The sequence below is a fragment of the Mus caroli genome, chromosome 2 (genome assembly GCF_900094665.2).
Source record: "Mus caroli chromosome 2, CAROLI_EIJ_v1.1, whole genome shotgun sequence".
Classification (NCBI taxonomy): Eukaryota; Metazoa; Chordata; class Mammalia; order Rodentia; family Muridae; genus Mus; species Mus caroli.
This window is the reverse complement of record NC_034571.1, coordinates 24,419,654-24,431,339: the sequence shown is the minus strand read 5'-3', so window position 1 is coordinate 24,431,339 and position 11,686 is coordinate 24,419,654. Positions and strand designations below refer to the sequence as shown.

At 53.1% G+C, this 11,686-nt stretch overlaps 1 protein-coding gene across 1 annotated transcript; it reads left to right on the top strand.

Moving 5' to 3' along the window:
- The first annotated feature begins 2,256 nt into the window (after nucleotides 1–2,256).
- Cel (carboxyl ester lipase) lies at nucleotides 2,257–9,701 on the top strand. The gene is made up of 11 exons (XM_021156630.1): nucleotides 2,257–2,363; nucleotides 4,301–4,451; nucleotides 4,525–4,647; nucleotides 4,886–5,083; nucleotides 5,569–5,699; nucleotides 5,844–5,951; nucleotides 6,090–6,207; nucleotides 7,419–7,605; nucleotides 7,718–7,921; nucleotides 8,688–8,885; nucleotides 9,186–9,701. The coding sequence occupies exons 1-11, from the start codon at nucleotides 2,298–2,300 to the stop codon at nucleotides 9,499–9,501; spliced, it is 1,800 nt and encodes a 599-aa protein (XP_021012289.1). The 5' UTR covers nucleotides 2,257–2,297; the 3' UTR covers nucleotides 9,502–9,701.
- Nucleotides 9,702–11,686: the final 1,985 nt, after the last annotated feature.

Sequence of the window (11,686 nt, the reverse complement as noted above, 5' to 3'; positions counted from 1 at the left end):
GTGAGTTCCAGGACAGCCAGGGCTACACAGAGAAACCCTATCTCGAAAAACAAAAAAAGAAGAAGCGAAACATCCATGATACCTGACCAAGTGGTTTAGAGGTTGTTGGGTGGATTTTTTGTTTGTTTCTTTTGAGACAGGCTGTGTCCTGGAACTCACTGTGTGGACCAGGCTAATGTTGAACCCATAAAGATCCTCCTGCCTCTGCCTCCTGAGTTCTGGGATTGAAGATGTGCACCACCATGTCCACTTTGGCCAAATAACTGGGTACCATACTGGTCAGGTTAATACATGAAGCTGACCACCATCCTCAACACGATTCCTAGTGATTGCTATTCCTTTCCAGCCCGGCCTCTGAAGATACCTGTACACACTCCAGCGACATGCATGTACACACAGTTGATAAATGAGACCAAGTACATGACAAAGTGTGAGGCTTCTTAGGTCATCTAAGCCTCTGCTCTTTGTCTTTGGGGTGAGTTCTGCAGGCTGGTGTCTGAAGGGAGCTGTGCTCACCCAGGCCACTCGCTGACCCACGCTGGCCCCACTGCATCCTGTAAGCTGTCTCCTGGGAACTGCAGACCCTGCCCTTGCCATGCCAAGCACTCTGGCAACAGCAGGCCTGGCTTGGGCTGTGGTGGCTTCTGCTTGGTGTGTTATCAAGGTTGCTGGGTTTTGTTTCTTAGGAAACATTTTCTCTTGAACCTATTCACCTGCCCCTCAAACCCTTTAAAATTCCTCGCCTATGTCCCGGTGTATCTGTGTTGGTGGGGCTAGTCGTCTTTGTGGTCCCTCTGTCAGTCTGCTTTGCTGCCTTCAGCCCAGACTTTGAGGAGACTGTAGGCTCTGAGCACCCAGCTGTGGCCCTGGAATCAAATTTATCCAGTGTCAGCAGCAGGCCAACACTACTGGGCTGTGTGACAGAGATGTATCCTTGTGGGTGTATCACTGCAGAGTCACTCCATTGCTGGGGCGTGGACATGGGGGCTCTCCTTCTTGACCAAGCTGGGTACAGAGTAGCCACTTGTATGCCCATGGCCCCATGCCTTGTCTCAAGCCCGCACTCCCCAGTACAGAACTGCCTTTAGCTCTGGCTCTCAGAATCACACCCAATTGTTTCCTGCTACCCCACCTCTGCTGTGTCCCAGCTTCCTCCTGCCCCCACCCCCACTCATCTGCACACCTACTGTGCACCATGGAGACCTGCACGCTGGATTGGGCAGAGCACACCGACACACTAGTGAACATAGTGCTCTGGTACAAGTGGAGCTATGATCTGAGCTGGGAACTTGGGTTCCCAGAGGGGAGGGGCTGCTGGCCTGGGAAAACTTGGCTATGCCTGACTAGCTGCAGTGCCTTCCAGGTGTCTATCCAAGGCAGCTGAACACCTTAAAGGGAGCCTCTTCAGACTTTGCTTATGACCTAGCGTCAGGATAATCTTTTCCCGGTAGCTAAGGGACACATCCCTAAGATGGTGGCCTATTCTCTGATGACCTCTTTCTGGCCTTTACCTCCAGGTCCAGTCCTTTCCCCCTCCCTCCGTCATTCTATGCCTCCATTCCTTCTGGGCTTTGTCTCTTTCTGCCTGGTATTCTCAGGGAGCCCCATCCACCCCTAGTGAGGCTCAGACATGAAACACTACCCTTTCTCTGAAGAGGCCGCCAAGCCTTGGTAAGTGAACCATGCCAGGTTTGGCTCGGGGAGCTCCCCTTCCATCTGTGCCACTATGTCGTCCCCTGCCAGGGCAGCCTGCACTGCCCCATAGCCTAGTGCATTACTTGGGCTGGCTGGCTCTCTCTCTTTCTCTTTCTNTCTCTCTCTCTCTCTCTCTCTCTCTCTCTCTCTCTCTCTCTCTCTCTCTCGTTACCAAGGATCAGCCACACCAGGGCCCAGTAGCATGCAGCCACCTTTGGCTCAGGAGTCCTTCATAGATTCTCCACTGAGATAAGGGGCATTCAGTACCTCAAGATGAAGCCCACCCATTTTTCTGAAGGTGACACTAACTGAACCCTGATAGAACAGGGTTCTATGCAGAACACCCAGCCAGAGTTGGCCCTGGGAGGCACCCTCTCGACAATATCCATGCCACCTGCCTCTGCTCCCAGGTGGGCAGTAACCCACACAGGTGCACTGTGGGCACCACTCCGGGTGCTCAGGGCCAGCCTGACCTGGGAAAAAATGGACCATCCCACACCTGTGTGTCTGTGTATATATGGTATGCACACACATGACCTTGGCCCCAGCTCCATAAATACTGGAGAAGAGGAGAGAAGGCCGCCTAGAGGCAGACACTCACCATGGGGCGCCTGGAGGTTCTATTTCTTGGCCTCACCTGCTGCTTGGCAGCGGCTTGTGCTGCAAAGGTAAGCTGGAACCCTACAAGGGACTACAGCCCTCTCTCATTCACTAAGATCTGGGAACTGGGACAGAGCCTGGAGGGTGGGAGACAGAGTACAGAAAGACATGAAAAGGCCAGCGAGCCCACTAGCACTCCAAGCTCTGGTCCTGCCTGAGACACCCAGTTTGTCTTATTCACATGAAGCCCAGTGCAACATGCAAAACTGCACCGGAGTCTCACACCAGGAGCAGTTTTATGTAAGAATGTCCCATGCACTGTTTGAAAGGTTTATACTAGAAGCCCACTAGTGATCTGTGGTTTCAGGTATGCCTAGTCTGGCAAGCCTCCCCACAGACCCTGGCTTTTCCTTTTCTAGAGGGGTCTCCTGCCAACAGAGAAGCAGTTTGCTTGACATTACACAGCAACCACATCCTGTCCTTAAATAGGAACCTGAAATGTCTGTTCCAAATCAGGGCTCTGGCTCCCAAGTGCCCTCCATTTCCTGCTCTCCCTGAGAAGGGGTGAGACCTACCCCCTACCCGCTATGTGCCCTGAGGAGCTGCACCAGCTCTTCTAGGGTGCCTGTAACATCTGCCCTTTAACCACCCTTCTTGGGAGTGTGAGGACGAGTCACAGAAAGCTCAACAGATGCAGGAAGAGGGCATAAGTCTCTGCACAGGGGCCCCAGCAACTCACCCAAACGCTCCAGCCTTAGTTCTCTGGCCCTTGTCTTGTTTTCTTGGACCCTGGAGACCATCCTGGAGAATCCTCAGAGTCACCCTCCTGGAGCCTGGATGTTACAGTTCGGTCCAGGGCTCTTGCCATGGGAAGGAAGTTGTTTTCTTTCTTGGAAGAGGTTTTTTTGGGGGGGGGGCGGTTAGAAGGACCTAACTGTCCCCCTACTGCTCCACCGCCAGCACACCGTCCTGCCACTGGCCAGGATCATTGCATCTGGCCCAGCCCGGGGCACTCAAGTCAACCATTACCGAACAGACACACTTCTGAGAGGTGGCATCACACACACACACACACACACACACACACACACACACATCCCTAAGCTGGCTTTCTGACTCCTCCCAGTAACCAAGAACCTTAGATGCCCCAATGATCTGTGTTGTCTCCCTGGCTCTTCTCTTCAGTTTCCTTACCCAATATAGTAGGGAGTCCATCAGCCTGGACTTAGAGGGCTTCTGGGATGCCAGCTTGGGCCTGCAGCTACAGGCCACCTACTTCCCCCTACCTGAAACCTTGCACAGAGGAGAAGCAGGAGGCCATACTATCACCACTGCCAAGTAAGCGGAGCTGCTCCTGCATGTGCCCTGGACTGATGCAGGCAGGACAGGAGGGGACATGCACTGCACAGAGGTTAGACAGCCTCATCTCAACAAAACAACTTGCGGTGGGAAAGCCCCTGCACTTCAGTTTGCGGGGATAGTAGGCAGATGAGGACCTGACTCCAGGCCTCAGGTTGAGCTGGACACCAAATAGCAGTACTGATTGGCCCTGTGAAGACCCGGGCATGGGGCCACCAGTTCCATGCCCATCTAGGAAGGCAGTGGGGAGAGGTGGGGGAAGGAGAGAGAGATCTCAGAAACCTATGGCAATGTTAGAAACCCTCTGGAAGCACTGAGCATCCACCACTGTCTGTAGTTGGCCAGGCCTTCCCTCTGACAGCCATCAAGCCTTAGAGGAAGGTGCGGTGGCCCATCTTACCTATGGGGAAATTGAGGCCCCAGGTCTTAGCCGAGATCTAGACTGTCACTCCAGCTTAGCAGACGTGGCTGGAAGTAGCCTCAGATACCTGAAGGAGGATGTGCCAGGGCCTGGGAGGAAAGGGAATCAGCCCCTCCAGCACTTGGCAGAGGACCTGCTAGCACCCTGGAGCCCGCTCCGTCAGCCACTCTGGACTCAGGCTAGCCATGCAGAAGCCCATCTGACCCTGCCCTGTGTCGCCTACAGTTGGGTGCTGTGTACACCGAAGGCGGTTTCGTGGAGGGCATCAACAAGAAGCTCAGTCTCTTGGGTGGTGACTCTGTTGACATCTTCAAGGGCATCCCCTTTGCTACCGCCAAGACCTTGGAGAATCCTCAGCGTCACCCTGGCTGGCAAGGTGGGTGCTGAGTGCTGGGTGCTGGGCTGGCCCTGGCTGGTTCTCTTTACACCTTGCCCTTCTCTCACTGTAGGGACACTGAAGGCTACAAACTTCAAGAAACGATGCCTACAGGCCACCATCACCCAGGACAACACCTATGGGCAAGAAGACTGCCTCTACCTCAATATCTGGGTCCCCCAGGGCAGGAAGCAGGGTATGGATCCCAGTTTCCCAGAGAATCCCACCCCACCTCCACCCCAGAACTCCAAGCCCTGGTCTGGGTTCCATTTGGTGTTGTCAAGCTCAACAGCCCTGAAATCAGCACTGAGGCAAGAAGGGGGTGCCAACTGCTGATCCTCACAGCCCTGCCTGAGCACCTGCTCCAACAGGGTTACTGAGCTGTCTGGGGAGAGAACCTGTTGGTGTCTGAAGTCCCTGTCTGCCCCTTTCAGTGTCCCACAACCTGCCTGTGATGGTCTGGATCTATGGAGGTGCCTTCCTCATGGGATCTGGCCAAGGGGCCAATTTTCTCAAAAACTACCTGTATGACGGGGAGGAGATTGCCACTCGGGGCAACGTCATTGTGGTCACCTTCAACTACCGTGTTGGACCCTTGGGTTTCCTTAGCACCGGGGATGCTAACCTTCCAGGTATGTTGGAGCCTCTGACTGTAAGAGCGGGAATAGTGAATGCAGAGAGACGCACCTTAGAAGCTTCTAACTTGACAGCCGAGGGAAGGCCCAGCACCGTCTTCACAGAGTTGGGGTACTGAAGCTAAACTATGGGACAGGGGAGCCTGAGGCAGCCACCGGGAAATGAGAGAGGCCAAGAAACAGACAGAATGGCAGAGATTCAAGTTGAGCCCTGAAAAGATACCATAGGAAAGATGCCAAAGGGAAGACAGACAGTAGGAGGAAATGTGCAGAATGGAGTCAGGACGAGCCACACCTCCCACCTTCCTGACCCCCCACCCCCACCCCACCGCTACTCCCCTTTAAGCTCAGCCTCCTGAGGATCCACCATTTGCCCTCCTGGGGACGGGCACATTGACTGTTAATCTCTAGGTCGCCAATCTCTAACCTCCTCCAGCTTTAGTTGAGGGCCCTCCTGATGAAGGCTCTCCCCTCACCCTCAGGGAACTTTGGTCTTCGAGATCAGCACATGGCTATCGCCTGGGTGAAGAGGAACATTGCAGCCTTTGGGGGGGACCCTGATAACATCACCATCTTTGGGGAATCTGCTGGAGCTGCCAGTGTCTCTCTGCAGGTCTGGGGCCCTCTGGTGTGGAGGAGTCTGACCCCAAGGTTAAGGGAGGGAGCCAATGGGGTCTAGGATAATGGTCAGAGCAGGGTGTGGCTGGGAGCCCTGGGCCCAGGTGCAGCCTGTTGACAGAACTTCTGGGTGTTGCAGACCCTCTCCCCATACAACAAGGGTCTCATCCGGAGAGCCATCAGTCAGAGTGGTGTGGCACTGAGCCCCTGGGCCATCCAGAAGAACCCACTTTTCTGGGCCAAAACGGTGAGCACAGCAGGATAGGAGTAGGCAGGGAGGGGACCTTTCCCATTCCTGTGCTGCCCTGGACCTTCTGTTTGCCCTTTAGTCATTCCAAACCTCGATGCTGGCCTTCTCTAACCTCCTGCCTCTGCCTTTCCCTAGATTGCAGAGAAGGTGGGATGCCCCACAGAGGATACTGGCAAGATGGCTGCGTGTCTGAAGATCACAGATCCCCGGGCCTTGACACTGGCCTACAAGTTGCCCGTGAAAAAGCAGGAGTGTGAGTGATGCTCCTGGGTAGGAGGCATGTAGGGAGGAAGAGGAAAGCCCTTGTGGGGCAAGGCTGAGCTCCTGAAGAAGACAGACAAGTGCCACACTGGGCCTGTCTCTACCCCCTAGCAAGCCCCAATAGGAAAGAGATGTCTTCCAGTACTCCAGGGACTTCTAAGAAGCCATACATGGCCAGGTGCACACTTTTAATCCCAGCATTTGGGAGGCAGAAGCAGGCAGATCTCTGTGGGTTCTCTCTGCTGCCCGGTCTTCTTAGTGAGGGGTCAGCCAGAGGTACATAGTGAGACTGTCTTTTTAAAAAAAAATAAAGAAAGGTAGAAATGAAGGAAGGAGGGAGGGAAAAAAAGGAAGAGGAAGGGAGGGAGGTCGGGAGGGGCAGAGAGAAGCCTAACATGAGTCCCAGACAGCAGAAACCCACACATGGTTTCAGGGAGATGTGTAGACCCAGACCCAGGGCCACTGTGCTGGAAGATAACTCTTAAGCTTCCTTGTAAATGTGTCAATCACTTGTAAATGTGTCAATCACTTGTAAATTCCCAAATATTCGGTCCTTCCAGCTGGAGCTGCCACCAGCAAACATGGAGAACCGGCCTGCTAGCCTAGGACATTGGATTTTTTCTTTGCTTACCCTTCCAAAGCAAATCTAGCAGTCTGAGCATGATCTGTGCGCATAATAGGTAGACACTCTACCACTGAGCACCTCTGCCACTCAAACAGATGATTTTATTTGGAGAGCCACTGAAGAAAGCCTGGCTGTGCTGGGCTGAAGGAAAGCCAGGGTCTCTGCCTGCTGAGCTAGAGCACAGACCAGCTGGCAAGCCTGGGGGGCAGGCAGGCCTTACCCACGGTGGCCAGCAAGCCACCTCATCCCTGGTGGAGGTATAACAAGGAAAGAGGGAGGGCACAGGGATGCTCAGGCAGACCAGACAGTCACGGTCTATGGAGCAGTGGACTCTTCATGTGCTCATGAGACAGAGTCTGTGAATGCTTTGGCCTGGCATACCCAGAAGGGCACCACACTGCTCAGCATCCCACATACAGGACAGTCACCCCTATCACTAGCTGATTGTGGCCAAAGGTTCCTGGGGCTAGGGTTGAGGAACCTGGGTCTGGTCAGAAAAGGAGAGATCAATACAAAAGGCCAAGAGAAAGAAGAGGCAGGCACTGGAAGGTATAAGAAACTGTCGGCTCTCCCACCAGACCCTGTTGTGCACTACCTGGCCTTCATCCCTGTCATCGATGGTGACTTCATTCCCGATGACCCCATCAACCTGTACAACAACACTGCTGACATTGACTACCTAGCGGGTATTAACAACATGGACGGCCACCTATTTGCTACCATTGACGTGCCCGCTGTCGACAAGACCAAGCAGACTGTCACCGAGTGAGTGGGGGGACGAGAGGGAGGGAGGTGGGTGCTGTGTTGGGGAAAGCACAGGCAGACATGCTCCTGTGGACACCAGCGCAGTCCAGCATGTTTTATTGTCCCCATGCAGGGAGGACTTCTACAGGCTAGTCAGTGGACACACTGTCGCCAAGGGGCTGAAGGGGGCCCAAGCCACCTTTGACATCTACACTGAGTCCTGGGCCCAGGACCCGTCCCAGGAGAACATGAAGAAGACAGTGGTGGCCTTTGAGACTGATGTACTCTTCCTGATCCCCACAGAGATGGCGCTGGCCCAGCACAGAGCCCATGCCAAGTGAGGTTCTGGGAAGGGGTTGGCCCGGGGAGGCTCGTGAGAGGACTGCCTAGTTCTCTTGGCTCACTAAACAATGAACATAGCTCTGGGCTTCCCATCAGTCAAGGTTAAAAGTATAATAGAAACATATACCTTGTCTAGTCATGTGAGAAATATGAGTTTTGGTGGGAAACAAATGACCCTTGACCCTGGATTAGGGGAAGGAGGAGGTTTCTGAATACTGTAGGGTGGAGACACAAACACTGGATGTGGGCTACAGCCTTTCTTTCCCTTATTATCAAGAACTCTAGTTCAGAGCGGGACGTGGTGGCACACACTTCTTTTTTTCAAAGATTTATTTATTATATTTATATGAGTACACTGTAGCTGTCAGACACACCAGAAGAGGGCATCAGATCCCATTACAGATGGCTGTGAGCCACCATGTGGTTGCTGGGAATTGAACTCAGGACCTCTGGAAGAGCAGTCAGTACTCTTAACCTCTGAGCCATCTCTCCAGCCCAAGTGGCACACACTTTTAATCCCAGCACTCAGAAGGCAGATCTCTGTGAGTTTAAGGCCAGTCTGGTCTACACAGTAAGTTCAAGGCCAGCCAAGGCTACATAGAGAGACCCTATCTTAAACAAACAAACAAACAAACAAACAAACCCTCGATTTTTGATGAGTCTTGGGGTCCTCCAGGCCCTGCGCGTTCCCCCTGGCCTCTCTCCAGGGCATACCTCCCAAGGGAGCCCCCTACCCACACAGATGCCTCTGCTTCCCTTAGGAGCGCCAAGACCTATTCTTACCTGTTTTCCCACCCTTCACGGATGCCTATCTACCCCAAATGGATGGGGGCAGACCATGCTGATGACCTCCAGTACGTCTTTGGAAAGCCTTTTGCCACCCCACTGGGCTACCGGCCCCAAGATAGGGCTGTCTCCAAGGCCATGATCGCCTATTGGACCAACTTTGCCAGGAGTGGGTAAGATGTGTGGTGGAGCCCAGGATCAAGGGCAGCAGACTTGAGGGCTCCTCTGTCACTGTGGCACTGTAGGCCTGCTCTCTCACTTGGGCAAACTTCTTATTTATCCTCAAGCTTTGGTAGCTAGCTTGCACATGAGCAGAAGAACTGCTGACCCAGCCCCAGGGTGAAGCACGTGCTCACCATGACTGAGCCGTGAAAGGTTGGCTTGGATGTCCAAGCTGTCTGTGCAGAGCTGTCTGGGAGCACGGGCCTCCAGTCTCTTTGCAGGCCCCTACTCAGTCTCTTCTCACTCTGCAGGGACCCCAACATGGGCAACTCACCTGTGCCCACACACTGGTACCCTTATACCTTGGAGAATGGCAACTACCTGGACATCACTAAGACGATAACCAGCGCTTCCATGAAGGAGCACCTGAGAGAAAAGTTCCTGAAGTTCTGGGCTGTGACATTCGAGGTGCTGCCCACAGTGACTGGTGACCAGGACACCCTCACTCCCCCTGAGGATGACTCAGAGGTTGCCCCTGTCCCACCTACAGACGACTCCCAGGTTGTTCCTGTCCCACCTACAGATGACTCTGTGGAGGCTCAGATGCCTGCCATCATTGGCTTCTAAAGTCTTATAAGCTGGGGCTGGAGAGATGGGTCAGGAATTAAGAGCACTCACTGTTCTTCTAAAGGTCCTGTGTTCAATTCCCAGCACCTACATGGCTGCTCACAACTGTCTGACTCCATCTACTGGTGTGCAGATGTACATGCAGACTAAGTACCCATATACATAAAATACATACATAAATAAAGTCTTATAAGCCTTGGTCCCAGGGTCCTGCTCTTATTAGCTCTCCTTCAATAAAGCCTCAGCCCTCACTATCTGATAATTTGGTCTTTGCTCCTGAAACAGTCTGGAGGAAGAAGGGACACCCCATCAATGGTGACAGGCACTTGGCCCATCCCCTCCAATCCCCAGGCTGCAGAAATCAAAGGACTGCCTTTGGGGTGGGGCAGTAGTAGTGTAGTAGAGAGGGAGGGGAGGCTCTTTGAGGCAAGCAGCAGCATCCTGAGATCCTGGAAGAGCCCGTCTATTAGGGGCATCCTCCAGCCCTAGCTAGCCGTGTGTGGCAGAGAGGCAGGGCCTCTCTTGAGGCACAAGCAGCTATAGGAAGCTGGAACCTGCTTTATGGGCCACATGGATGCTAAGGGGAAGAGGCACCCTACAGCTTTAAGCACTGCACTAGGGCTTTCCCAGGCATGGTGCAGCAGGGAACAGAACCCTAACAAGGTTAGCTGGAGTGTCTTGGCCTTAGGAAAGGGCTTGGCCAGTGTCCCACATGTCTGCTAAGCCTCCTCCTTCCACTTTTACAAAGGACTTTGAAGTCTACTTGTCTCTTAACTGACAAAATTTGCCATAGATGTGGGACAGTTTTCTCTTGGTCAGGAAACCATCCTTACAAGAGGCTTTTGTTTGGAACTTAGGTCTTGCAGTATTGCCCACACTGATCTCAAATGCTGGGCCCAAGGGTTCCTCTGCCACCAGCTTTCCGAGAAGCCAGGCCTAGGAACTACAGCTTGGAATAATTACTTATCTTAAAGGAGATAATTTTAAACCTGAGTTTTGCTATCTATCTCAGGTTAGCCTCCACTCCATCATCCTCTGAGGGATGCAACATGGTGTTCAGCCTGCAAGTGTCATCCCAGCACTTGGGAGGCAGAGGCAGGTGGATTCCTGAGTTCAAGGCCAGCCTGGTCTACAGAGTGAGTTCCAGGACAGCCAGGGCTACACAGAGAAATCCTGTCTTGAAAACCAAAAACCAAAAAAAAAGCAAGTGTCAAATTCTTAAAATTGTGCTAACCAGGTCAGCATGGTGCTGAGCAAGCAGCAGGTGGCACCTTGTGGAAGCCTGACATTTCGAGTGCCAGCCCAGAATCCACGTAAAGGTGGAAAGAGGACCGACTCCATGAAGTTGTCCTCTGACCTCCATGCATACACAGCCCTCACAGACAATGAGAAATGCTAACTAACAAGCTGTGGTGGCACACAAGTCTTAGGCTAATTGGACCATTTTCAGGACAATGACACATTGTATCACCAATGCCACTACCTGTTTCTACCATCCAGACAGAAGCTGGACCCTCTAACACCAAGCCTCCACCTCCCTTCCCCAGCCCCTTGTGACTTGCTGTTCAGCACCTGCCTGTTCCAGATGCCCCTTGTGTAGGGTGATGGAGGAAGCACCCAGGCCAAGCTTGTCCATGGTCTCCAGCCCTGCTCCTGGCTGAGCACACCCCTGGTCTCTTGCTGGTGTCTGAGGATGCCGAGGCCTTCTTTTGACTGATGCACAGCTGGTAGCAATGCTCCCGCTTCCAAGCTGGAGTGACTCAGGTCCTCTGTTTTCCTTTGTGGATCTAACTAAAGGCTTGTCGATTTTGTTCATCTTTTCAAAGAACCTGGTTCTCTGTTCCATTTCTCTCTGGTATGAATTTCTCATTTTCGTGTGTGGTGTGTGCATTTGCATATGTGTAGATACATGTGTGTAGAGGCCAAAGGTTGACGTCAGCAATCATCTTGGATTTTCTTCTGTGGTCTGGGGCATCAAACCAAGGGCCCTTCCCCAGGGTACACAGCACCCAGATCTGTGGCCTCCCTTCCCCCAGCCTGGAACCTGCTTGCTCAAAGGTGGAGCTACCAGCTCATTCATCCTGTCACGCCTACCTACTGCTGGAACCTGCCTTTGCTGCCTGGAGGCACACACGTGTTCGTCCTGCTACTGGACCCTGAGTTACTTGGCGGGATATTGGGTTCC